The following is a 26,599-nucleotide window of genomic DNA, read 5'->3' as shown; positions in this document are numbered from 1 at the left end:
TTGTCACCATGGATCTTTGTGATCCTGAAATCGAGCAAGACAATATGTACATTTGGGTCCTTGTTGATACGCCTCCAATTCTACCGCTATGTGAGTTTCTCAAACATAGTTATTAGCTAATTTATATTGTTTATTTAAAAATAGTTGACAGCTTATTTCCATTGGCAGCTTATTTTCATTCTTCAAAGAATGTGTGAAAGATGGTAGACAGAACCTACTACACCAAAGGCTCCGAATTAACTTATCAGGAGAAAAATCATCTGATCGCATTTTGTACTGATCTTGAGAATTACAATATCTACAATCAAACTCCTCAACATTATGGTCAATACGTGCCACTAGTGCACATGTTGAACTACGGTAACTTCCATGGAGATACCCTGGTAAGATTTTTTACTATTACGACGTCCTTGCATCTTTTGCATACTTCTAAAACTAGTACATCATTGCTAACTATGAAGTTATTACTATGTTTTTCAACAGAGAATCCCGATGGCTTATGTGCCTCATTTGATGTATCAGAATGGTAACCTTATGTTTTGAACATACAGCCAGGTCATCCTATGAATCTCAACTGTCCATACCAGATTTCTAAAAGAAGTGGAGACATGAAAATCAAAGAATGGAAAAAATGTATGGACAGTCGTAAGGAGGTTCTTGGAAGCAAAAGGAAGCGAAGCGCAAGAATTGGAGACGGGATGATCTCCATTCTCCATAATGGAGAGTCAGGGTCTATATTGTTTTATGCTATTTTACCTTAAAGAGGGTATTTAGGTCCTACCTAATATTGATGATCATGTGCTAAGAACAATTAAGTAGGGTTGGTTCGATGACTATGAGGATGATGATCGTATGACTTGTTATTAATAACGAGTAGAAGTTGTATGATGATGATTAGTAGGACTTGTTATTATGATGATGCATGATGCGAGCATGAAGAGTTATTATATATCAGCGGGTGAAATGAACATGGATTGGATTGAAGTGAAGGCAACATGCATGTGGTGCATGTCGAAAGTAGTACAATCCAAACTTGATCAAGTTAGGATTAGTATTACTTTCGACATGCACCACATGTTGCCTTCACTTCAATCTAAGCCATGTTTAGGCATAGCAGTAGCGTTGGTAAACCAAGCACGGAGATAAGAGAGGACACTTCTCTCTATTAGCTAGCTAACAACCTAAATTAACCCCCAAAACCCCTAAACCACCCCCTTTCAAAAAAAACAAAAACCTCAGCTCCTGCCAGCTGCTGACGCGTGGATGCCTTTTGGTCCCGGTTGGTGCCACCAACCGGGACCAAAGGCCCTCCATCCTGGGCTCGCCGCAGCGGCCATGTGGAGGCCCATCTGTCCCGGTTCGTGTAAGAACCGGGACTAAAGGCCTAGGGCTTTAGTAACGACCCTTTAGTCCCGGTTCCACAACCGGGACAGATGGGCCTTACGAACCGAGACAAATGGCCCTTTTTCTACTAGTGAAGGTTTTCCATAGTAGTGCCTTTCTGTCCCGGTTCGTAAGCGAACCGAGACTAAAGGTTTTGGGCTTTAGTCCCGACCCTTTAGTCTCGGTTCCAGAACCGGGGCTAATGGGCCTCTGGAACCGGGACAAATGGCCCGTTTTCTACTAGTGATAGTGATTTGATGGCAACAACTTGTATACTTTCTCTGGTCGGATAGCAGTTTCCAGTAATCCAACTTATCCTTAGTACTATACAAAAATAATGTCTAACAACAACCACAACACATCATAGGATAGCTTGAAGGTTAAAGGCAAGGATTTACATTGGAAGGGAATATTGAACCCCTTTTCTTTTTTACTTGACGGCTATGATGATTTTCTAATGTAAAAGATAAAAGATATATATATTGGAATAGTAACATGTGCTCCCGAGAGGCGGCATTAGTTTATGGTTCGAAAGCACGAGTCACTCCATCCAGCTATACTTGCATTGATATAGATGATTTGATTGATGGGTTTTCTGCTCCTCAATCTCCTAAAATTATCCCCCATTCAATTTCATGTCATAAATCTGCAAGGATGACTAAAATCCTTCAAACCCATTGTATTTTCTTTTTTTCTAGAGGGATGCTAATCCATATGATTTTCTGGCAGGGAAATTTATGTGGTTCAATGACGAAGGTGAACAGGTTAACACTATATACAATTACCATGCAAAATCTAAACTTGACTAAATATAAATCATAGGAGAAGGTAAACTATGCTGGAATAAGTTGTTTCATGGAAGATTTCCTTTAGGAACACATGTGGTACTCCAGTTAGTAAGTAATAACCAAAAAGATAACATTGTAAGATCAAATGACTAAAGTTTTCGTAATATACATAAATACATATGGATACAACTAATTATAGTAATTTTATGATGGTCTTCAAAGTGGGTTGCATGTTTGCAATCTAACTCGTGATATAACAATATATTCCTGTTATTGTTTCATCAATTTAATATCAAAAAGAAAATTTGTATTGGACATATATCATCATCTAGAAAAGTCTATAAATGTTGTGGAACATATGCAAGGAGGTTAAGGTTTCATCGTAGGCATTTTTTGCCGATCAAAGTCAAATGACCATTTCCATTTATTATTGATAGGATCATAAATGAGAAAATTCCAAGAGGTTCATAACCAGCCTTCTTGTATTGTAGTGGTGGTGTATGATAGTCATATTTTTTGGATGTACAAAATTCTAATTTATTGAAAAATTCCGGTTACTATAGCCTACAAAGCTAGAATGCGATGTCATAGAAGAAAAATTATATTTTGTTATTATGTGATGGCATGAGGAGTCGAAAAGACTGGCAATCACTAAGAAGCTGATGACCATCTTTTGAGTTACTAAGCTCCCAGGAAATAGAGCGCTGGGAGAGCTTCAATTTTTTTACTCGAGTGGACTCCGTTTGTCAGTGCAGGGAAAACGGAAAGAACATCGAAGGCCTGGTACTTAGTACCACACCGCGGGCCGAGTAGTAGTCCAGACTAAGGACAGCTATAAAAACCAGACTTACTGGTGTGGCTTTGTGTGTAGCCTACGCGTTTCACTATAGATTGGGCCTCGAGCGCCTCAACTTGATTTTTTTTTCTTTTTGCTTGTGTTAGCAACTGAGCTCAAGCAGTACATGACCTGTGGGGCAAAACATTGACATATGAACTCACCATATGAAGCCATCTTTTAATAAGTACCAAGCCAAGTAGTACTAATTTAAAGGTCCATTGAGGTAAAATTTTAGTACTCCTTTTAAATTCATGGATATTTTGTAAATTCCATGAATATTTTTAAAAATTCATGATTTTTTAATGAAGAAAACTTATGTTTTCAAGAAATTTTCTAAATTCATGATCTTTTTAAATACGTGTACATTTTTTAATGGAGTCTACTAGGCACCGGTCATTGCGCGGCCATCCGATTCAGCACGCGCGACCGTTGGTTAGCCACTGGATCTTCGTCTTCCTCCTCTCGCACATCTCACAGGAAAAAAAGGAAATTTCCAACGCACGTCGCTCAAGCAGTGTGTCATCCCTGCATCTCACCGTGGCGCCATCCTAACGCCCCGTAGTAGAATCACCCCGTCGTCGTGGCCATGGGGCGATGAGCTCTGCTCGAGGGGTGTCGCAAAGGTTGTCAAGGCACTGCCAGGGCCATGGTCGTCGAGCTTCGCCACCGGGGCACTGTCATGCCGGTCGTCGACCACGATCGTAGCACCATAGTAGTTGGTCACATCATCGCTAACCAAGGGTGTGGTAGCACCGTGACTGGTTGCAACATTTGTCGACATCAGTTGTAGAAAACGCTATTGCCAATTGTAGCACTGGGCTCGCCCTTGCTCGCCGCCATCGCTGGTTGCAGCTGTGCCCAACTTTTTTCGATGTCGGTTGCAGTTTTGTCTCAACATTATTCATAGCAACTGCCATTGCCCGTTGTAGAATCTTGCGGTCACGATTCCAGCTCCGACACCGGCTCATTCAAGCAATTGTACACCACAGGTGCGACAACAATGTAAACCGGTTCTAGCATCTCACATCTGCCAGTTCGAGCAAATCCGACAACCAGTTGTAGCAGGGTTGTCCGCTGGTTGCAGATTTTCCGTCACATGTTGCTTCCCGTCAACTGCTAAATGCAACATGGCGGGGTGCGGTGCTAGCATCCCAATCTACTGGATCCAACCTCTCACGGCGCTGGTTGTAGCATCTGCAGTGACATATCACATGTCGGTTTGTGGTGGCCGCCCTACTCATGACGGCAGCGCCGCCCCTCTCCCCCATAGCAACAATTCTCCACCTCCCTACCCTCCCCTCCACTCAATTTGCGCCACAAAATTGATTGGAAGCAGGCCGAAAACATGGGATCCCTTCATACTAGCAAGGGGCGGTAGGAGTTGCATCAATTTGTGATGAGGTGCGGGAAGAAGAAGCAAAAGAGGAAAAGGGCGTCTGCGCAGGAGGAAACGAGTGGACGTGTAGAGCGTGCCATGTGAAAACATAAGGTAGAGTGCTTGTGAGTGTGATGTTGTGTGGGCTGCGAGCCGCACGATCTCGACAGATCAGATGGTGCTCGCGCATCCAGCATAGCGCGAGATCTGTCGGTCGGATATAATCTTTTACCTTTTTAAATTTGCAAGAAATTTGTTTGAATTTCAAAAACAATTTCTAAAATTATGGACATTCTCTAAATTCTGGAATATTTTTAAAATTCATGGAATTTATTATTTCTACAATATTTTTAAAAAATTGATGAATATTTTATTTATTTATTAACATTTTAAATATTCTCTACTCTTTTTCTTCAGTTTTCCTTCTTCTTTGTTTTTTTTTTTGCTTCACCAGATGGGCCGATGCCCTATAGGGAGACTACTGGCAACTGAAGTGTCCTGGGCCTGCACCTTTGATCGTCCTTCAACGCATTGCATTTTTGGGTTATTTCGCTATCGGGGAGGTGCAAACTGGTTTCCTCCTTTTGTTTGTTTGTGTGGCGGTCATGCCAGCTTGCTGGTTCTGCGGCGAGCGACCGAGTCGTCGCTTTCTCCGTCTTCCCCTCGGTCTCCTCGAACAATATATTTGTGATGGAGGACAACCAAGCCAACATGAGCAGCCGTGGGAGATTGTAGGCAGGCCTTGTGGTAATAAATCTAGACATGCCAACAAAGTAGGAAAGTTAGGGAAAATGAAAATCGGTTTTTAATTATATGGTCTAATAGTATAACAACTAGCGATACATCCAAACAAAAACAACTAGCGATGAAAATATCAAACCGAACACAATAAATCCAATAAACCAGAAACAAACGGTCAACTCAATTCAGCTTGGTTCTTTGATTTTCGGTGTAGAACTGTTCACCTCTAACTATAATAGTCCATAAAAGTTTAACTTACAATCAAGAAACGGCGCGGCAAAGCGCGCGTTATGCTCTAGGCTCTAGTAATATTCATTACCAATACTAATCGCTGCTCGAAACATCATGAACCTTAACCTTTCTATCGTCCATGATTCGGGTCCAAGATCAAAGAATCTGCTGTAAATATTAATTAAGTTCCGTCAGCACCCCAAATAAAAAATACTAGCTCCAATGGACTCTCAGACGAGAGCTTGCCATCCAGGCTTGTGATCCAACATCAACGAGTATGCAATCATAAAACTAAACACCATGTCCTTAAGTACACTGAATGCATGCTTTGACTTAATTCTGCTGAGATGTCCATAAGTATGCAATCTATGAATAAAGCAAAACAATTCTTTGTGGAGATTACCATGCCCATGAACAAAAATGATTAATACATTAACACTACTTATATCAGATATGAAAAAGGCTCGTGGGAGAGAACTGGGCAGTAGCCCAGTGGCAAGGTCGCAGTGGCGCGTCTTTACAGACCAGGGTTCGACTCCCATTGGGAGCGAATTTCCGCAATCTCATCGGGGTGGGATCTTTCTATAAAAACATGCCCTAGCGCTACCGCAGCCGCTAGGGTTGCCACCACGAGCATCGCTGCATCGGGGACAGAGAGAGGTTGGTGGCATCAAGGCTGATAGGGAGCGGGGGAGGGAGAGACGCGAGCCATTGACGTTTTCTAGAAGACGGGTGGTCAGTTACTCTTTCACCATTTTTCCGTTGTAGCCGCGGGATGGAGAGACAATGTTGATTGTTGGGCCAGGTTCACCGACGAAGCAACCGCAGAGGCCCTGTGACAAAGATGGTGGCCCTATTCACTGGTATCCTTATAGGGCCTTAGGGCATCTACAACCGGACCCCTCAAACCCGTCTCAAATGCCCGGGCAGGCCACCCGGTCGCTGCCCGGTCACGAAATTTGGACCTAGACGGGCCCCTCAAACAACCTTCAAACGCCCGGGCTGACCAGCACCCCCCAAATCCAGCCTAAATATGGGGCAGATATGGGGGCGCCCGGGCGCGCCCGCCACGTCGGCCTGGCCCCACACGGAAATGTCCGGAAACCCGGCGGTCCGATGGACGCCGCGTGGCGCCACTCCGGCTCGTCGCCCAAGATGACATCCGGCTATTTAAGTCGGTCGGCGTCTCGTGATAACCCACAAGTATAGGGGATCGCAACAGTTTTCGAGGGTAGAGTATTCAACCCAAATTTACTGATTCGACACAAGGGGAGCCAAAGAATATTCTCAAGTATTAGCAACTGAGTTGTCAATTCAGCCACACCTGGATAACTTAGTATCTGTAGCAAAATATTTAGTAGCAAAGCAGCATGGAAGTAACGTTAACGGTAGCAAAAGTAATATTTTTGGGTTTTGTAGTGATTGTAACAGTAGCAACGGTAAAATAAATAAGCAAAGAACAATGTGTGAAAAGGTCGTAGGCATTGGATCGGTGATGGAGAATTATGCCAGATGCGGTTCATCATGTAACAATCATAACATAGGGTGACACAGAACTAGCTCCAATTCATCAATGTAATGTAAGCATGTATTCCGAATATAGTCATACGTGCTTATGAAAAAGAACTTGCATGACATCTTTTGTCCTACCTTCCCGTGGCAGCGGGGTCCTAATGGAAACTAAGGGATATTAAGGCCTCCTTTTAATAGAGTACCGGACCAAAGCATTAACACATAGTGAATACATGAACTCCTCAAACTATGGTCATCACCGGGAGTGGTCCCGATTATTGTCACTTCGGGGTTGCCGGATCATAACACATAGTAGGTGACTATAGACTTGCAAGATAGGATCAAGAACTCACATATATTCATGAAAACATAATAGGTTCAGATCTGAAATCATGGCACTCGGGCTAGTGACAAGCATTAAGCATAGCAAAGTCATAGCAACATCAATCTCAGAACATAGTGGATACTAGGGATCAAACCCTAACAAAACTAACTCGATTACATGATAAATCTCATCCAACCCATCACCGTCCAGCAAGCCTACGATAGAATTACTCACGCACGGCGGTGAGCATCATGAAATTGGTGATGGAGGCTGGTTGATGATGACGATGGCGACGGATTCCCCTCTCCGGAGCCCCGAACTGACTCCAGATCAGCCCTCCCAAGAGAGTTTAGGGCTTGGCGGCGGCTCCGTATCGTAAAACGTGATGAATCTTTCTCTCTGATTTTTTTCTCCCCGAACGTGAATATATAGAGTTGGAGTTGAGGTCGGTGGAGCTCCAGGGGGCCCACGAGGCAGGGGGCAGGCGCGCCCCCACCCTCGTGGAAAGGGTGTGGGCCCCCTGGCCTTGATTCTTTCACCAGTATTTTTTATTATTTCCAAAAATAATCTCCGTGGAGTTTCAGGTCATTCCGAGAATTTTTGTTTCTGCACATAAATGACACCATGGCAATTCTGTTGAAAATAGCGTCAGTCCAGGTTAGTTCCATTCAAATCATGCAAGTTAGAGTCCAAAACAAGGGCAAAAGTGTTTGGAAAAGTAGATACGACGGAGACGTATCAACTCCCCCAAGCTTAAACCTTTGCTTGTCCTCAAGCAATTGAGTTGATAAACTGAAAGTGATAAAGAAAAACTTTTACAAACTCTGTTTGCTCTTGTTGTTGTAAATATATAAAGCCAGCATTCAAGTTTTCAGCAAAGATTATGACTAACCATATTCACAATAACACTTAGGTCTCATGTTTACTCATGTCAATGGCATAATCAACAAGCAAGCAATAATAATAAATCTCGGATGACAACACTTTCTCAAAACAATCATAATATGATATAACAAGATGGTATCTCGCTAGCCTTTCTGAGACCGCAAAACATAAATGCAGAACACCTTTAAAGATCAAGGACTGACTAAACATTGTAATTCATGGTAAAAGAGATCCAGTCATAGTCATACTCAATATAAATTAATAGTAATGGATGCAAATGACAGCGACGCTCTCCAGCTGGTGCTTTTTAATAAGAGGGTGATGACTCAACATAAAAATAAATAGATAGGCCCTTCGCAGAGGGAAGCAGGGATTTATAGGGGTGCCAGAGCTCAATTTTAAAGCAGAGATAAATAATATTTTGAGCGGCATACTTTCATTGTCAACATAACAACCAAGAGATGGTGATATCTTCCATGGTACACACATTATAGGCGGTTCCCAAACAGAATGGTAAAGTTTATACTCCCCCTCCACCAACAAGCATCAATCCATGGCTTGCTCGAAACAACGAGTGCCTCCAACTAACAAGAATCCCGGGGGAGTTTTGTCTGCAATTATTTAGATTTGATTTGCATAAAGCATGGGACTGGGCATCCCGGTGACCAGCCATTTTCTCGTGAGTGAGGAGCGGAGTCCACTCCTCTTGAGAATAACCCGCCTAGCATGGAAGATACAGACAGCCCTAGTTGATACATGAGCTATTCGAGCATGCAAAACAGAATTTTATTTGAAGGTTTAGAGTTTGGCACATACAAATTTACTTGGAATGGCAGGTAGATACCGCACATAGGAAGGTATGGTGGACTCATATGGAATAACTTTGGGGTTTAAGGGATTGGATGCACAAGCAGTATTCCCGCTTAGTACAAGTGAAGGCTAGCAAAAAACTGGGAAACGACCAACTAGAGAGCGACAACAGTCATGAACATGCATTAAAATTAATGAACATTGAGTGCAAGCATGAGTAGGATATAATCCACCATGAACATAAATATCATGAAGGCTATGTTGATTTTGTTTCGGCTACATGTGTGAACATGTGCCAAGTTCAGTCACTTGAATCATTCAAAGAAGGATACCACCCTACTATACCACATCACAACCATTTTAATAGCATGTTGGCACACAAGGTAAACCATTATAAACTCCTAGCTAATTAAGCATGGCATAAGCAACTATGATCTCTAATTGTCATTGCAAACATGTTTATTCATAATAGGCTGAATCAGGAACGATGAACTAATCATATTTACAAAAACAAGAGAGGTCGAGTTCATACCAGCTTTTCTCATCTCAATCAATTCATCATATATCGTCATTATTGCCTTTCACTTGCACGACCGAACGATGTGAATAATAATAATAATAGTGCACGTGCATTGGACTAAGCTGGAATTTGCAGGCATTCAATAAACAGGAGAAGACAAGGCAATATGGGCTCTTGGTTAAATCAACAATAATGCATATAAGAGCCACTTCAACAATTTAATCATGGTCTTCTCCTATCGACCCCCAAAGAAAAGAAAAAAAGTAAAACTATTTACACGGGAAAGCTCCCAACAAGCAAAAGAAGAACAGGAAATATTTTTGGGTTTTTTTTATTATTACTACAGCAAGAAAAGTAAACTAGCTAAAAGCTACAACTACTTTTTTTAGTTTTCTTAAGATTTATCAAACACACAAGAAGAAAGCAAGAAAAAGGAAAATAAACTAGCATGGATATTACAGTGAAAGAGTATGAGCACCGACAACTAGCATGAGTGTGTGAACATAAATGTAATGTCGGTGAGAAATACGTACTCCCCCAAGCTTAGGTTTTTGGCCTAAGTTGGTCTATTGCCACGGCTGGCCTGGCGGATATCCAAAGCTATAGTTGGGGTCGTACTGAGATGCAGCAGTTATTGCATTGTGGGCTGCAGCTTGGAGGCGAGCTATCTCAGCCCTCCTCTTATACTCATCCGCCTCCTCTCTGGTTATAAAATGTCTCCCTTTTGTCTGAAAGTCAAAGAAAGTAGAAGCAGGGAGAGCGACGTGATAGGTGCGTCGTCTGTCAAAGATTAGTCGGTACTGGAGGAACTGATTGTTCCTCTCAACAAAACGATGACGAACCATAGCCTCGTAATCTAAATAAGCAGGAGGCAACTCAATATCATCCTCACGTATGGTTACACCAAGAAAATTAGCTAAACGGGTTGCATAAATTCCACCAAAGAAATCTCCATTAAATCTATTATTATGCAACCTACGTGCAACAATGGCTCCCAAATTATAATGTTTATCTCGTAACACAGCACTCCTGAGAACACTGAGGTCAGGGACACACATGTGACATGCTTCATCGTTACCATTTATGCACCTACCTAAAGAGAGCAAAATAATGTATAGCAGGAAAATGAATGCTCCCTATGGTAGCCTGTGCTATGTCTCTAGATTCACCCACAGTTATTCTAGCAAGAAAATCTCTAAACTCAGATTTGTGAGGCTCACTAGTACTACCCCATTGTGGAAGTTTGCAAGCAGTGGTAAAATTCTCTAAGTCCATAGTATAATAATTTTCATAAAGATCAAGCAGGACAGTTTGAGAATTGCGTGAAGATGAAAATTCAAACCTCCTCACAAAGGAACTAGTGAGATAGTGGTACTGACGGCACTTATCTGCCTCGATGCTCACAAGATCAACGTTACAAATATATGCATTAAATTCTTCCTTGATTCCTGCTTGACCCATGAAGTCCTCTGAAGGCCATTCACAAGCCCGCACTGGAGCGTCCCTTGGTGGTTCATCATCAGCATCACGCATTGCAAGCCTGGGTCCTTGCTTCCTTGAAGAACCACCTTGGTACATTTTCCTAAACACATTTCTTCCTCTGAAAAATTTCTGAAATTTTTAGTAACTTCAAAATAAAAGTGAACCAAGCTCAACAAAATTGATAGCAACTACTCCTACAAGTGCCTAGAGCCTATATCATGCATTAGAACTACTTGGAACCATATAAATTTGACATGCAAGCTCAAGAACATGGTCACCTAGGCAGCACAAATTTGCAATGAATAAAGCACTAGAACAAAAACTAATTGGACCAATTAATGGAGGAGTCACATACCAAGGAACAATCCCCCAAAGCGGTTTGTGAGTGGAGCTTTCAGCAAGGAGATCGAAAATCGCAGCAAAATGAGCTAGAACTCGTGCTTGAGCTGGTTGGTGATTTTTTTGGGAGGAAGAAGAAGTGTGTGGGTGCAGGAATAAGTGGAGGGGAGCCACCATGGGCCCACGAGGCAGGGGGGCGCGCCCTGGACCCTCGTGGCCAGGTGCCAGCTCCCCCTGCTGTGTTCTCAGTGCCAGATATTCTCAAATATTCCAGAAAAAATCATATTTCAATTTCGGGGCATTTGGAGAACTTTTATTTTCGGGGTATTTTTTATTGCACGGATAAATCAGAAAACTGACAGAAAATACTATTTTTGCTTTATTTCAACTAAATAACATAAAGTAAAAAGAGGGTACAGAAGGTTGTGCCTTCTAACTTCATCCATCTCATGCTCATCAAAAGGAATCCACTAACAAGGTTGATCAAGTCTTGTTAACAAACCCATTCCGAATAACATGGAACTGGAGAAATTTCGAATAACACTATGTTACCACAACGGGGATATGCACATCCCCAATAATAAGAATATCATATTTCTTCTTGACAGTAGGAAGAGGAAATTCAAAACCTCCAAAAATAATCGATGGAATTTTTTCAATAGAATTGATACTGTAGACTTGAGGTTGTTTCCTCGGAAAGTGTACTGTATGTTCATTGCCATTAACATGAAAAGTGACATTGCCTTTGTTGCAATCAATAACAGCCCCTGCAGTATTCAGAAAGGGTCTTCCAAGAATAATATACATACTACCGTCCTCGGGAATATCAAGAATAACAAAGTCCGTTAAAATAGTAACATTTGCAACCACAACAGGCACATCCTCACAAATACTGACAGGTATTGCAGTTGATTTATCAGCCAGTTGCAAAGATATTTCAGTAGGTGTCAACTTATTCAGATCAAGTCTACGATATAAAGAGAGAGAGGCATAACACTAACACCGGCTCCAAGATCACATAAAGCAGTTCTAACATAGTTTCTTTTAATGGAGCATGGTATAGTTGGTACTCCTGGATCTCCAAGTTTCTTAGGTATTCCACCCTTAAAAGTATAATTAGCAAGCATGGTGGAAATTTCAGCTTCCGGTATCTTTCTTTTATTAGTAACAATTTCTTTCATGTACTTAGCATAAGGATTCATTTTAAGCATATCAGTCAAACGCATACGCAAGAAGATAGGTCTAATCATTTCAGCAAAGCGCTCAAAATCCTCATCATCCTTTTTCTTGGATGGTTTGGGAGGAAAAGGCATGGGTTTCTGAACCCATGGTTCTCTTTCTTTACCGTGCTTCCTAGCAACAAAGTCTCTCTTATCATAACGTTGATTCTTTGATTGTGGGTTATCAAGATCAACAGCAGGTTCAATTTCTACATCATTGTCATTACTAGGTTGAGCATCAACATGAACATCATCATTAACATTATCACTAGGTTCATGTTCATTACCAGATTGTGTTTCAGCATCAGAGATAGAAATATCATTGGGATTCTCAGGTGTGTCAACAACAGGTTCACTAGAAGCATGCAAAGTCCTATCATTTTTCTTTTTCCTCTTTTTAGAAGGACTAGGTGCATCAATATTATTTCTCTGAGAATCCTGCTCAATTCTCTTAGGATGGCCTTCAGGATACAAAGGTTCCTGAGTCATCTTACCAGTTCTAGTAGCCACTCTAACAGCAAAATCATTATTCTTACTATTCAATTCATTGAGCAAATCATTCTGAGCTTTAAGTACTTGTTCTACTTGAGTGGTAATAACCATAGAAGCATGTTTACTAATGAGTTTAAGTTCACCTTTAACTCTAGACATATAATCACCCAAGTGTTCAATCATATAAGCATTTTGTTTTAATTGTCTACCAAAATAAGCATTAAAATCTTCTTGCTTAACCATTAAATTATCAAACTCATCCAAACATTGGCTAGCAAACTTAGTAGGAGGGATTTCAGCTTTATCATATGTATAGAGAGAATTTACCTTTACTACCAGTGTCGGGTTGTCAAGACCATGTGTTTCTTCAATAGGTGATGAATTAAGATCATATATTTCTTCAACAGGCGGTCAATTAAGACCATGTATTTCTTCAATAGGTGGTAAATTCTTAACATCTTCAGCTTTAATACCTTTTTCTTTCATAGATTTCTTTGCCTCTTGCATATCTTCAGGACTGAGAAATAGAACACCCCTTTTCTTCGGAGTTGGCTTAGGAGTTGGTTTAGGAAGTGTCCAATTATTTTCATTAGTCAACATATTATTCAATAGAATTTCAGCTTCGTCTGGTGTTCTTTCCCTGAAAACACAACCAGCACAACTATCCAGGTGGTCTCTGGAAGCATCGGTTAGTCCATTATAAAAGATATCAAGTATTTCATTTTTCTTGAGAGGATGATTAGGCAAAGCATTAAGTAATTGGAGAAGCCTCCCCCAAGCTTGTGGGAGACTCTCTTCTTCAATTTGCACAAAATTATATATTTCCCTTAAAGCAGCTTGTTTCTTATGAGCAGGGAAATATTTAGCAGAGAAGTAATAAATCATATCATGGGGACTACGCACACAACCAGGATCAAGAGAATTAAACCATATCTTAGCATCACCCTTTAATGAGAACGGAAATATCTTAAGGATATAATAGTAGCGAGTTTTCTCATTATTAGTGAACAGGGTGGCTATATCATTTAATTTAGTAAGATGTGCCACAACAGTTTCAGATTCATAGCCATAGAAAGGATCAGATTCAACCAAGGTAACTATATCAGGATCAACAGAGAATTCATAATCCTTATCAGTAACAAAGATAGGTGAAGTAGCATAAGCAGGATCATATTTCATTCTAGCATTCAGAGTTTTTTGTTTAAGCTTAGCTAATAATTTCTTAAGATCACTTCTATCATTGCAAGCAAGAAAGTCTCTAGCAGTTTCTTCATCCATAACATAGCCCTCAAGCACAACAGGCAATTCATATTTAGGGGGAGAGTCTTCATCATCACTTTCATCAATATTATCAGTTTCAATAATTTCATTCTCTCTAGCCCTAGCAAGTTGTTCATCAAGAAATTCACCAAGTGGCACAATAGTATCAAGCATAGAAGTAGTTTCATCATAAGTATCATGCATAGTAGAAGTGACATCATCAATAACATGCGACATATCAGAATTAATAGCAGAAGCAGGTTTAGGTGTCGCAAGCTTACTCAAAACAGAAGGTGAATCAAGTACAGAGCTAGATGGCAGTTCCTTACCTCCCCTCGTAGTTGAGGGATAAATTTTTGTTTTCGCGTCTTTCAAGTTCTTCATAGTGACCAGTAGATATAAATCCCAAGTGACTGAAAGAATAGAGCTATGCTCCCCGGCAACGCCAGAAAATAGTCTTGATAACCCACAAGTATAGGGGATCGCAACAGTTTTCGAGGGTAGAGTATTCAACCCAAATTTATTGATTCGACACAAGGGGAGCCAAAGAATATTCTCAAGTATTAGCAACTGAGTTGTCAATTCAGCCACACCTGGATAACTTAGTATCTGCAGCAAAATATTTAGTAGCAAAATAGTATGGAAGTAACGGTAACGGTAGCAAAAGTAATATTTTTGGGTTTTGTAGTGATTGTAACAGTAGCAACGGTAAAATAAATAAGCAAAGAACAATATGTGAAAAGGTCATAGGCATTGGATCAGTGATGGAGAATTATGCCGGATGCGGTCCATCATGTAACAATCATAACATAGGGTGACACAGAACTAGCTCCAATTCATCAATGTAATGTAGACATGTATTCCGAATATAGTCATACGTGCTTATGGAAAAGAACTTGCATGACATCTTTTGTCCTACCCTCCCGTGGCAGCGGGGTCCTAATGGAAACTAAGGGATATTAAGGCCTCCTTTTAATAGAGTACCGGACCAAAGCATTAACACATAGTGAATACATGAACTCCTCAAACTACGGTCATCACCGGGAGTGGTCCCGATTATTGTCACTTCGGGGTTGCCGGATCATAACACATAGTAGGTGACTATAGACTTGCAAGATAGGATCAAGAACTCACATATATTCATGAAAACATAATAGGTTCAGATCTGAAATCATGGCACTCGGGCTAGTGACAAGCATTAAGCATAGCAAAGTCATAGCAACATCAATCTCAGAACATAGTGGATACTAGGGATCAAACCCTAACAAAACTAACTCGATTACATGATAAATCTCATCCAACCCATCACCGTCCAGCAAGCCTACGATGGAATTACTCACGCACGACGGTGAGCATCATGAAATTGGTGATGGAGGATGGTTGATGATGACGATGGCGACGGATTCCCCTCTCCGGGGCCCCGAACGGACTCCAGATCAGCCCTCCCGAGAGAGTTTAGGGCTTGGCGGCGGCTCCGTATCGTAAAACGCGATGAATCTTTCTCTCTGATTTTTTTCTCCCCGAACGTGAATATATAGAGTTGTAGTTGAGGTCGGTGGAGCTCCAGGGGGCCCACGAGGCAGGGGGGCGCGCCCCTCACCCTCGTGGAAAGGGTGTGGGCCCCCTGGCCTTGATTCTTTCGCCAGTATTTTTTATTATTTCCAAAAATAATCTCCGTGGAGTTTCAGGTCATTCCGAGAACTTTTGTTTCTGCACATAAATAACACCATGGCAATTCTGCTGAAAACAGCGTCAGTCCGGGTTAGTTCCATTCAAATCATGCAACTTAGAGTCCAAAACAAGGGCAAAAGTGTTTGGAAAAGTAGATACGACGGAGACGTATCATCCCGCAACCCTAACCCATCCCCCTCCCCCTCACTGTGCCGCCAGTCCGAGCCCTTCCACCTCCTCCCTCTCTCGCTCCGGCATTCTGCCCACGCTCCAGCACTCAACCATGGTCCGGAGCAAGATCACCTACTATGCCATGCGGACGCCGGAGCGCCGCTACGAGATCCAGCAGCAGATCCGGGTGAGGGAAGCCGCACGCGCCGCCCGCATCGCTGTCGGGCTGCCTCTGGACTCGCCGGAGCTGGAGGAGGAGGAGGAGGAGATGGCCGAGCAGCAGGCCATCCTGGAGTCCATCCAGGATGAGGCCTATGTGGAGGCCAACCAGGCGTTCCTCCGGCCGGAGCAGGCGGAGACCGACGCGCTCTTCGTCGAGCTCGACGCGGAGATAGAGGCGGAGGAGGCCGGAGCGGAGATCGTCGTGATCTCCGACGAGGAGTAGATATGATCGACGTAGTACGTAGGTTCTATTTTTTTGCATGTCTTTATATGGATATAAGAATCTAGTATGAGATGTCCGGATGGAAACATGTTCCGAAAAGATGAATAGTTACTATGGAACATATTTTCTTAACAAATGGTGAAGCCTTTTTTTAGGGAAAATATCAAATGAAAACCAACATTCGATGGAAACCGGTCAAAACCACGTGAAAATGATGTTTTAAAGTTTCGGAAAAATCTCAAAAATTACGGGGAGTTAAGAGAGTGATGTTCTATTGCCTTGCAAATTTTTAAGTTCAAACACATTATGAGATATGAGTTATGAAAAGAACAAAATCAGCATTAAATAGTGCCAAATAGTAACGTCACTATTCATTGCTGAATTTGTCTTTTTCATAGCTCGCATCCCATAATATTTTTTAACTTGAAATTTCACATGACAATAGAACATCATCCTCTTCACATCTCATATTTTTTTCAGATTTTTTTTTGAAACTTTCAAACATGGTTTGCACGAAGTTTTCATAGAATATTGGTATCCGTGAGATATTCTCCTTTTTTTTACTAGAGTTGTGATATCTTTGAATTTTGATGAAAAGAAAAGGTAAAGCAAATGGTTGTTTTATGATGGTAAAAATGAAAGGTGAAAAAGTAAAACTAACGTATGCCACAAGCGGCATATAGACAGAGGACGGAGCAGAGTGGCATCCTCCTTCCTCTCTTCCTCCCCCGTCGCCGGGCTCACCACCGCCGCCGCCTCCTCCCCCCGCCCGTCGCCTCCTCACCGTCGGCCCCAGCCACGCCGCGCCCCTCCGCATCCTCTGCTCTCCGCCCGTACAGATCCGTCCGGCGAGCATCCTCGGCCCGCTCCCGACGGGCTCGCCGCCGCCAGGACCTCACCGCCCGCCCTCCTCACTACGAAGAGAACCGAGGTGATCCCGCTCCCCCAAAGCCTGATCCCCATTTCATCAGTTGCCTAGTTCGATTTAGAATCGGTGCGGGTTAGAGAATTCCAGTGTATGCATGCTCTATTGATCTGTTGGCGCTTGTTGGATGTAATCAGGTCCGCCGCCCAAGCTCCAATTTTTCGTCCGGGGAACCGAACCCAACCGTCCGCCGCCTTCTCTGCTCAACTGAAGAGACCGTGATTCCTCGCTGCTTGGTAAGCCCAATTTTATTTTTTTATTTATTTTTGGGCGGCCAGATTTTGTCTGCTGTTGTTGATGCTAACTGTTAACCCATCCACCATTAGGGTTCTCTGACAGCCTCCTGTGAACCAACGCAGGACGACGTACATTTGCGCCCGTCTGGTCACCAGCGAGCCCCCATGTCGGGGCTAGAGGAGTTAAAGAAGAAGCTGCAGCCCTTGCTGTTCGACGACTCGGACAAGGGCGGCGTCAGCACCCGAGTTCCCTTCCCGGAGGACACATGCGATTCCTATGTGGTAAAACACACCCTGTCATTCTTTCTTCTCTGCATGCAAACCAAATTTGGTTGTCTGTGTCAAACACCAGCGGCATTACACCCGGGTTGTTGTCTGTAAATGGAATTGGTACCAGTTGTTTCACTTCTGCTTTCCAGTCATGAAAACCATCCTGCCAGCAACTGAATATACATGCTCAATGGTTCTGTACCTTTGGGGTAGCACTTTCGCTGTATGGGCCTAGACATCTGCACAACTTGACCAATCAATCCTGGCATATGGAAGTGATAGGACAAAGATTATTGTTTGTGATCATGAGATTACTCTTTGAAAGTTTCCAATTAGAATTTATCTGAGCTTTGTTTTTAATCTTTGTGACTTAAACTTGTTTAGCTGTGGAAGTGTTTGTTTTTTATGTTCTTTCTTTCATGAAGGTGTCTGATGGTGGAACAATAAATTTACTGAGTAGATCGTTTGGTGAGTATAACATCAATGAGCATGGCTTTCATAAGCGAAGTACTGGGCCAGAAGAGCCAGATACCGGTGAGAAGGCATACCGATGTGCATCTGAAGACATGCATATATTTGGTCCCATTGGAAACGGAGCAAGCAGCGTTGTTCAGAGAGCTATTTTCATACCAGTTCATCGAATTCTGGCCTTGAAGAAGATAAACATATTTGAGAAGGTACATTCTTTACGGCCCGAAATGCAGTTTACAACCACATTGTTGTGCATTGCTAGTTTCCATGAACATCTCGACAAGGGTGTTTTCGCTTTTAATTTCCTAATAATTGCTCATTCTGCTTCATTGGACTGAACTTATAAAGAAGATCCTGAAAACTTGACTTAATATTTGTACCCACATTCAAGTGGAACTTGTGTTGATATCTAGTCGAATTCTCATTCGTGTTTTGAAACAAAATAGTATTAAAGGGAGCAAAACAAACCCTTGTTCTTCTATGCGCGGTTCACTTGTATGCTGGAGCATCCTTCCCTTTCTTTTGGGGTCATGTGCATCACAATGGGCCCATGATATGCAGCACATGGGTGGGTAACATCAATCACATTCCCCTGAAGGATTTGGTTACTAGTGATAAGCTGTCAATATCTCTATTGCCTATTCACAATGTTTCTTATTTAGAAGGGAAGAACATGTGTTGGATATGTAAAGTGAAGCAATGTGAAACTGTTACTATGTATACATTGTTTCGTTGGGATTACAAATAGTACTATTCGGACAGTAACTTCTTATCAGACCCAGTCTAGGTAGTTGCACCGAACTTGCAGAAACGTACTCTTACTCATCTAAACTTGCCTAGCTAGTTAGGACATGCCCGACTAATGGAAAGACGACATTAACTCCTCATCCTTAGCTACCTGCACTGTTTCCTGACACATCTGCAATAGTGATTTCCGAATGGGCCCATGACCTGCACAAGGAAGGGTGGCAAAAAATACCCAGGACGGTGGATTTCGGTTTTTAGAATTTCAAGCCACCTATTTACCGATTTCTCATCCACAGCGCTGTCTAGTTTTATATTTCCATCTACTAGAGATGGTATGGCTCATTTCATGATATTTGATTAAGCAAAGAATGAGAACAACAAGTTTATCTCATCTCTAGTCTCCTCTGACACCAAAGCAAGCTCTCTCCACCATGCCATGCTCTCGACACATTGGCCCCATAATTTAGTAGCATGCATCACAATATGACATGTTCATTTCCTTTTAACCACTCTCAAGGCGACCAAATATCCCACTACGCAATTTTCTGTATGTAAGCTGGAGTGAAACAAGTTCTAGTTGAGTATATTAAACCAAAACATGTATTTGCACTGCATTGAAGGCAGCACAAAGGGATTCTGGTTTATTTGCAGTGGCAGTCAAGTAGCAGAGTCAGTTCTGACTGCAGAATGAAAGTAGTTACACCAAAGAATAGAAATGCTCACTCTTCTATGCTTCAATTCATATACTATTGCGGCACAACATGCTTGGCATTGCGCGAAGTGATTTTGGTACTTTATGTTTGTCTATATATTTTGCTATACTTAATCCATTCTGTTTCAGTTGATAAACTGATTTACAAAATTTTCTTTTCATATTTTCACGTGTCTTCATACCTTTACAGGAGAAAAGGCAACAAATTCTTAATGAGATGAGAACGTTATGTGAAGCAAGTTGCTATCCTGGTTTAGTTGAATTCCAGGGTGCATTTTACATGCCCGATTCTGGACAAATAAGCATTGCCCTTGAATACATGGATGGTGGCTCTTTAGCAGACGTTATAAGAGTCAAGAAATCAATACCAGAGCCAGTTCTTGCGCATATGCTACTGAAAGTATTACTTGTATGGATCTTCCACACACGCTCTTCCTTTCATGTCCGCGTTAATCAACATTAAGCTGTGTCCTGATGTATTTTTGAAGTTATAATTTATTCTTTGTACAATTCTGAAGGGCCTGAAGTACTTGCATGAAGTAAGACATCTAGTGCATAGAGATCTAAAGCCAGCGAATATACTGGTAAACCTCAAGGGAGAGGCAAAAATTACAGACTTTGGTGTAAGTGCTGGTTTGGACAATACAATGGCTATGGTATGCTACTTGGTGACTTTTGATATTGGTTAATCTGAGCTAATTATTGTATAATAGTATTGCAATGCCTTCAAATCATTTAGCGTGAATGTGCTACATATTTTCTGCTAAATAAATATGTTTCAGTGTGCTACCTTTGTAGGAACCGTGACATATATGTCACCTGAGAGAATTCGTAATGAGAACTACTCTTATGCTGCTGATATTTGGAGTCTTGGACTAACGATATTGGAGTGTGCTACTGGTAAATTTCCATATAATGTCAATGAAGGCCCAGCCAATCTCATGCTGCAGGTGATTGGCTACTCAGATTTTTCAGTTCTTGTCTGTTTTCAGTCATTATGTATGGTGGGATGCAATATCATCCCTTTTAGTCTGATGCAAAATGCGTGAACTATTTGAGCGATTCACATGGTAGTTTGTATTTGGACTTGTTGAGATGGCAAAAAATGTTATATTTCTGCAAGTCTGTCCGCTGGTTATGCTAGTTTCTGCAACCTTTTTCTTTTTCCTGGCTGCTTTAACTTTTGTCAGTTGTATTTTTATTTGAATATATAAATTAGCTCAATGAAATAAATATGTACCGTTACATATATTGGTCTTATGAATGTTCTCATCATCATTTGTCTGTTGGAATGTTGTTTTCTGTCACTTCATATGTTGCCCTATCTTAATCTTAAAATCTCATACTTCAGATACTGTTTTCTTTCACTCAATTGCTGTTCTCTCTTAATCATAAACTCTCTTATTTCAGATACTCGATGATCCATCACCAGCACCACCAGAAGATGCCTATACACCAGAATTTTGTTCCTTCATAAATGATTGCTTGCGGAAATATGCTGATGCAAGGCCTACATGCGAGCAGGTAAAGAAAACATGTATATGCTAACTTTCATGTAATCTGAGTCCAGTAGGTTAGCAATTTGCATCAATCTATTGTGGTCTATTTGAATGTTATTACATATTACTGGTAATAACTTTTCTTGATAAAGCATTGGTGTCAGTAATTGTCAAGTACTGTGTACTTGTCTGGTTAAGTATATGTTTTTTTTAACTGATTTGCCTTCTCTTGTAATTATGTCCCACTGGCCTTTGGTTGATGAGGAGTTGAGGACATCGGTGCCCCTATCATTGGTCCATTGGAATGAATGGAGACCTTGGTTTCTCTTCTCTTACTCGCACCATCATGTCCATACTTCCATACCCTAGCAGCCCAGAGTCGCAGGCGCTGCTACAGCCAGGCCACCACCGCCACCAATGTTCACTGTCCACCATAGACCTCTTATACTCGGCAACGTGCCCAGAATGACTCTGCGCCCTCTCCTCTGCTCCAGATGTGCCTCTGCTGTAGTGCCTGCCATGCCACTGTCCTTGCAGCCGTCATGCCACTGTCCTTGCTGCTGCTGCTTCTGGTGGCCATCAATGACCTCAAGCTCAGATCTGGTCACTTTTGGTGCTTGGGCACCGTGGAGATATGTTCAGCTAGGGATGGGAAACCTTAGGCACAGGGAGAAGGAAATGAGGTGATGGAGCAAGTAGAAGATGGGTTACTCCCTGATAATTGATTTAACGTGTGGCTATCTCATTATAATGAGGGCCTTACATGTGCTGGACTCTACAACATGAACTGGACTTGGCAACATGTCTGTTATAATAGGAACACTACTTGAATTCTGATCACCAGTTTCTCTGTGCCTACTGTTGTTTCCTTGCTTCCTTAATGATCACATGTCCGTTGTAGTAGGATTGCAGTTTCCCTTTTGTATGCTTAGGCTGAGTTGTGAGTCCTGTCATCCTTGATCCAGTGAAGCACATTAGGCAATGCATCGGCTGTTGTAGATCCAGTGAAGCATGATCTTTCCAAGCACATTGGAGTTGATGCTTCCTGCATGAAATTGCAGATGCAAGAGCAGGTTGTTGCTCTCCAGTATGTGCCATCAGAACTCTAGTTAGCTGATTTCTTCACCAAGGCACATTCTAGAGCTTTGTTTGTTGATCTGCCTTTAATTTTGTGTAGGGTGTTATTGGAGGTCCATTTCACAAACTTTTATAAGCAAAATGTACGTGCTGATTAGTTATGGCTTGGTCTAGTAACAGAATGTTATTTATCTTGACGATGCATTTTACATCTTCTATCCTTTTCCATTGTTTGGTTTTCTTATAGTTGATTAACATGTTTAATGTAATGCAGCTTTTGTCACACCCATTCATCAAGAGGTATGAGCAAACTGGTGTGGACTTGGCAGCATATGTCAGGGGTGTTGTTAACCCAACAGAAAGATTGAAGCAAATAGCGGAGGTGAATTCTGTAGAGCATATTTCAGCTTACTGTTCTTTCTACTTCAGTTAACTATAAGGGCGCACACATGATATGAAACATGCGCCCTATATCAAGAACTGATGCTAGACCTTAGAAGTGGGGCTGGGAGGGAGAGCTGGGGTAGAGGCTAGATGGAGGAGGTATAGTTAAGCACTCGCTTGATGGAGTTACTGCCAGCTTGCCTTCTTTGGCCTCTGCCGCCTCACCGCTGGTGGTCACCACTCACCAGGGGTGCCATTCCTATTTGTTCTGTCCGCCTTTGCTTGGGTACAAAACAGAGGTAGGGAGAGAGACATATTTTTTTGTCTTTCAATTTTAGTTTAGTTCATTGTTTCTTTTCCCAATCTATAATATAGCTAGTATACAGTAGGTCATCGACCTGGAGTCTGGGGCTGCGTTGTTGTGCGCTATGGTTCCAAAGAACACTACCCCATCCTCTATGAACCCTACTTGTTGAGCCACCTTAACCGTGTCTGGCTGATCGATTTTGTTGATAACTATGATTGTACATTAGAAAATAGGAAGAACAAAGTGGCACAAGTGTGATCCATTTGAACGAATGCACTGCAGGATTCCTATACTTCCATTGAACGAGTAAAATGTTACACTAGTGCTAGTCCTGTATAGAATACTGGCCTGATAGGTCAGTTCAGATTATTCCAAAACTTGATAATTTCTTTGTTTGCTGCTCAGAGAAACCCTTTGGTTTTCTTTTTGAGCGGAATCCGTCAAAAAATAAATACTAATATATAAGTCGAGAGTGTTCAAGCCCCTCTATCCCCATACTCTCTTTGACTTTACTATTTATCCTCTCCTTTTCCGTTTCCACTCGTCTGTTGATTCTTCAACATTAGCTGGCCCGGTTCCACAATTCAGATCTCAATTCAAACTCAAGAACGAATCATATGTATCTTCCTAGATTGATAGAACTCCTGCTATTAGACCCAAACGCATCCAACGGATACTTACTATTTGATTTATTCCTTTTCTTAAGACTCCTCACCATCTCTAACATAACTTATCCAAGGCCTTCACGGATATGCTTGTCTCCTGTTGTCTTGTGGACCCACACACATGATAATAATATCCAAACTTTTGAAGTGAAAACTAATCAATTAGCTCCTTTTACGTTTTAGAAAATGTCATTAAAATGTGAAGAAAAAACTGACGATCCTGTGTGTGTAGTACTAAGCAGGTTCTTTTTCCCACTCATCCCAGATGCTTGCTGTTCATTATTACCTCCTGTTTAATGGCTCTGAAGGACCTTGGGATCATATGAAGACATTCTACAGGGAAGAATCATCTTTCAGGTACCTGAGGCAACGTTACATGTTTTAACATGATCATAAAACTTTAGTCGTACCACAGCACATAGCATCCTACTGCTTTTTAGGCATTTAACCTTTATGTAAATTATGACTCCAGTAACTGGTTACAGTATTCTTAAAATTAGTTTGGTACTAATAATATCAAGAATGTGTTGTGTGATCCTCAATATGAAAATTTGCTAAAACTAGCATGGAGTTGCCAACAAGTTGATGTATCTAGTTGAATTGACAGTTGCACTTTATCCTATAGGCAGTGTTGTGCTTCTCTTGTTCTACTTCTACCAGGTAGTAACTAGCTGGTTACTGCCATTTTTCCAAATTTATCCTGTCAAGCATTGTTGCTTCTGTTGTGCCTCTATACTATAGTTGTGTGTGGAAGAAACCGAGCTGTTTCTGAACACATGCATGATATGTGGTTCCTGTTTTTGCAGTTTTTCAGGGAATGTGTATGTCGGACAAAGTGCCATATTTGATACTTTATCAAATATAAGGAAGAAGTTAAAAGGTGATCGGCCTAGAGAAAAAATTGTTCATGTTGTTGAGAAGCTGCATTGTCGTGCGAATGGGGAAACAGAAATCGCTATCCGTGTGTCTGGATCATTCATCACGGGCAACCAATTCCTAATATCTGGTGAAGGGTTGCAAGCTGAAGGGATGCCCAGCCTGGACGAAATCAATATCGACATTCCAAGCAAGCGGGTAGGCCAGTTCCGGGAGCAGTTTACCGTGCTTCCAGGGACTTCCATGGGATGCTACTACATAGCAAAGCAAGACCTCTACATCGTCCAGTCCTGAAAACAATGTATAAAGTGTAAGGTAAGCCTCACAAATCTCATGTATACTGTTTGACAACAAAATCTTACGTGTGTTTCTGGTCGAGCTCAACGTCTGATACTCTTTATCTTCCATTTGAAACAGATCTAATTTTTGTTGTCAACCAAGCTTTCAGTTTGATGGATTGCTCTTATTGCCATCGATCATTTGTTTGCTTATGAGATTGCTTGGTTTGCAGTTATGTTCCGTTTGTGCCGTCAATGTCCATGATGAAAGCTAAGTCATGGTTTCCACGCCTCGCGACCCCATAACTTCGACATGCTTCAGATCACAATGCAGTCCTGCTACCATTGACATTGATTCCATTTCTTCTCGATGCGATCAATCAAACTTGTAGCTGAAACATAACTTGATTGTTGTTTGTAAGGTGGTAAGGAAAATGAAGCGATTCTAATGATTCATGTGTGTAGATAGATACTCTTCACACATGGTGCAGGTTTAGTCGAGGCTGCTCAATTTCTGTTGTAGATGAGAAGATTGCACGTGTGTGCGCTAATAAGTGACGCCTCTCAATGTAGGTTTGTATTACTAATGCTTATGTATAAAAGACTATCTATAATTAACTCCGCTGGTACTGTATCATTATGTTTGACATTTTTCTTTTTTCTTGAACTGGTACTAAGATGTCTGAGAAGTTCAAATTTGACGTACTTTATTTCGAGGGAGTAATCTTGTCTATAGCAAGAGCTGGCAACCGATTTTTGCTTTCTGTGTTGTTTATTTATTTAAAATTAAGTAAATTCCAATAGTGAAGGTCGCATATCACAACTTTTTTGAATGATTTTCTTGGCTGAAAATGGAGTCCGTGCCGATGTTCCTAAAGAGATCTTCTGATATATATTAATGGGCTCTGCCATATTTACATTTGTTTCTGAATTATGTGCACCAGAAAGAGCAATTTGGTCGGATTTCTGAACTATGGACGTGTCTATTTTGCCCTGCCTGCCCACGACCCTACTCATGGCATGGGTCCATATTCGGATCCATTTTCAATACCCGTCGATTAACCATTCCCGTCGACCCATCGGGTTTGATGTAGAATTGATTGCGGATCAATCTAAGAGCACGGAAGTAATTATAGTTTCTTTTTTTAGAGGGGGAGAAGTAATTAAGGTTGTTCAACAACAAGAAACATATAAGCAATTGTAGTTTGACACATAGACATTATTAGAGTTCAGTGTAAGTTAAAGTAAAAAAGAAGTGTTGAATTATAATATTAATCGAGCAACACATGGGTAACCGGCCGGAATAAACTTGGACCCCCATACCCCTGACCCGTTCCCCATCCATTAAGATCCACCATAGGTGAAAACGACATCCAATGATCTATCCATTCAATTTGAATTACCGCCTTGTAAGAGCCGATGTAATAAAAGATAGATATGGAAAAAAGATCATCGAAATATCTTTCACATCGTCCAATCAAATCGAGAAAGGATCTAGTGCTAGTGCACGCACGATCGTTTATAAGAAGAAGAAAAAACATAGGTAGGAGTCATGAACAACTTATCGTTTTACATACAGCATCGAAAAATGTGCGTACACCGTGTCACGAAATTCAAACCAGAATTTGATTCACACTATGAAAGGAAAAAAAAACAAATCGACG

General features: G+C 41.5%; 1 protein-coding gene across 5 annotated transcripts; it reads left to right on the top strand.

Moving 5' to 3' along the window:
* Positions 1-17,173: 17,173 nt before the first annotated feature.
* LOC123123894 (mitogen-activated protein kinase kinase 3) lies at positions 17,174-25,645 on the top strand. Of its 5 annotated transcripts, none has more exons than XM_044544538.1 (12): positions 17,174-17,419; positions 17,551-17,649; positions 17,773-17,931; positions 18,345-18,596; positions 20,040-20,258; positions 20,368-20,505; positions 20,632-20,799; positions 21,260-21,373; positions 22,700-22,807; positions 24,047-24,138; positions 24,588-24,967; positions 25,169-25,645. In XM_044544538.1, exons 3-11 carry the CDS (start codon positions 17,815-17,817, stop codon positions 24,949-24,951), a joined length of 1,572 nt encoding a protein of 523 aa, XP_044400473.1. In that variant the 5' UTR covers positions 17,174-17,419; positions 17,551-17,649; positions 17,773-17,814; the 3' UTR covers positions 24,952-24,967; positions 25,169-25,645. The 5 variants fall into 5 exon arrangements, 4 of the variants coding, with proteins under 4 accessions (XP_044400473.1, XP_044400470.1, XP_044400472.1 ...); XM_044544535.1 differs by having other exon boundaries at positions 24,588-24,972; XM_044544537.1 differs by having other exon boundaries at positions 24,588-24,972; positions 25,075-25,645.
* The last annotated feature ends 954 nt before the right edge of the window (positions 25,646-26,599 follow it).

The sequence above is a fragment of the Triticum aestivum genome, chromosome 5D, assembly GCF_018294505.1.
Source record: "Triticum aestivum cultivar Chinese Spring chromosome 5D, IWGSC CS RefSeq v2.1, whole genome shotgun sequence".
NCBI lineage: Eukaryota > Viridiplantae > Streptophyta > Magnoliopsida > Poales > Poaceae > Triticum > Triticum aestivum.
Note: the sequence above shows the minus strand (reverse complement) of the source record. Positions and strands in the feature narration are given on the sequence as shown.

Coding starts and splice junctions, on each gene's coding strand:
- LOC123123894 (XM_044544538.1), top strand. CDS start 17,815: ATGTCGGGGCTAGAGGAGTTAAAGAAGAAGCTGCAGCCCTTGCTGTTC. Junction 20,800..21,259: donor CAGCCAATCTCATGCTGCAG/GTGATTGGCTAC, acceptor CTCTTATTTCAG/ATACTCGATGATCCATCACC. Junction 24,139..24,587: donor AGGGAAGAATCATCTTTCAG/GTACCTGAGGCA, acceptor CTGTTTTTGCAG/TTTTTCAGGGAATGTGTATG.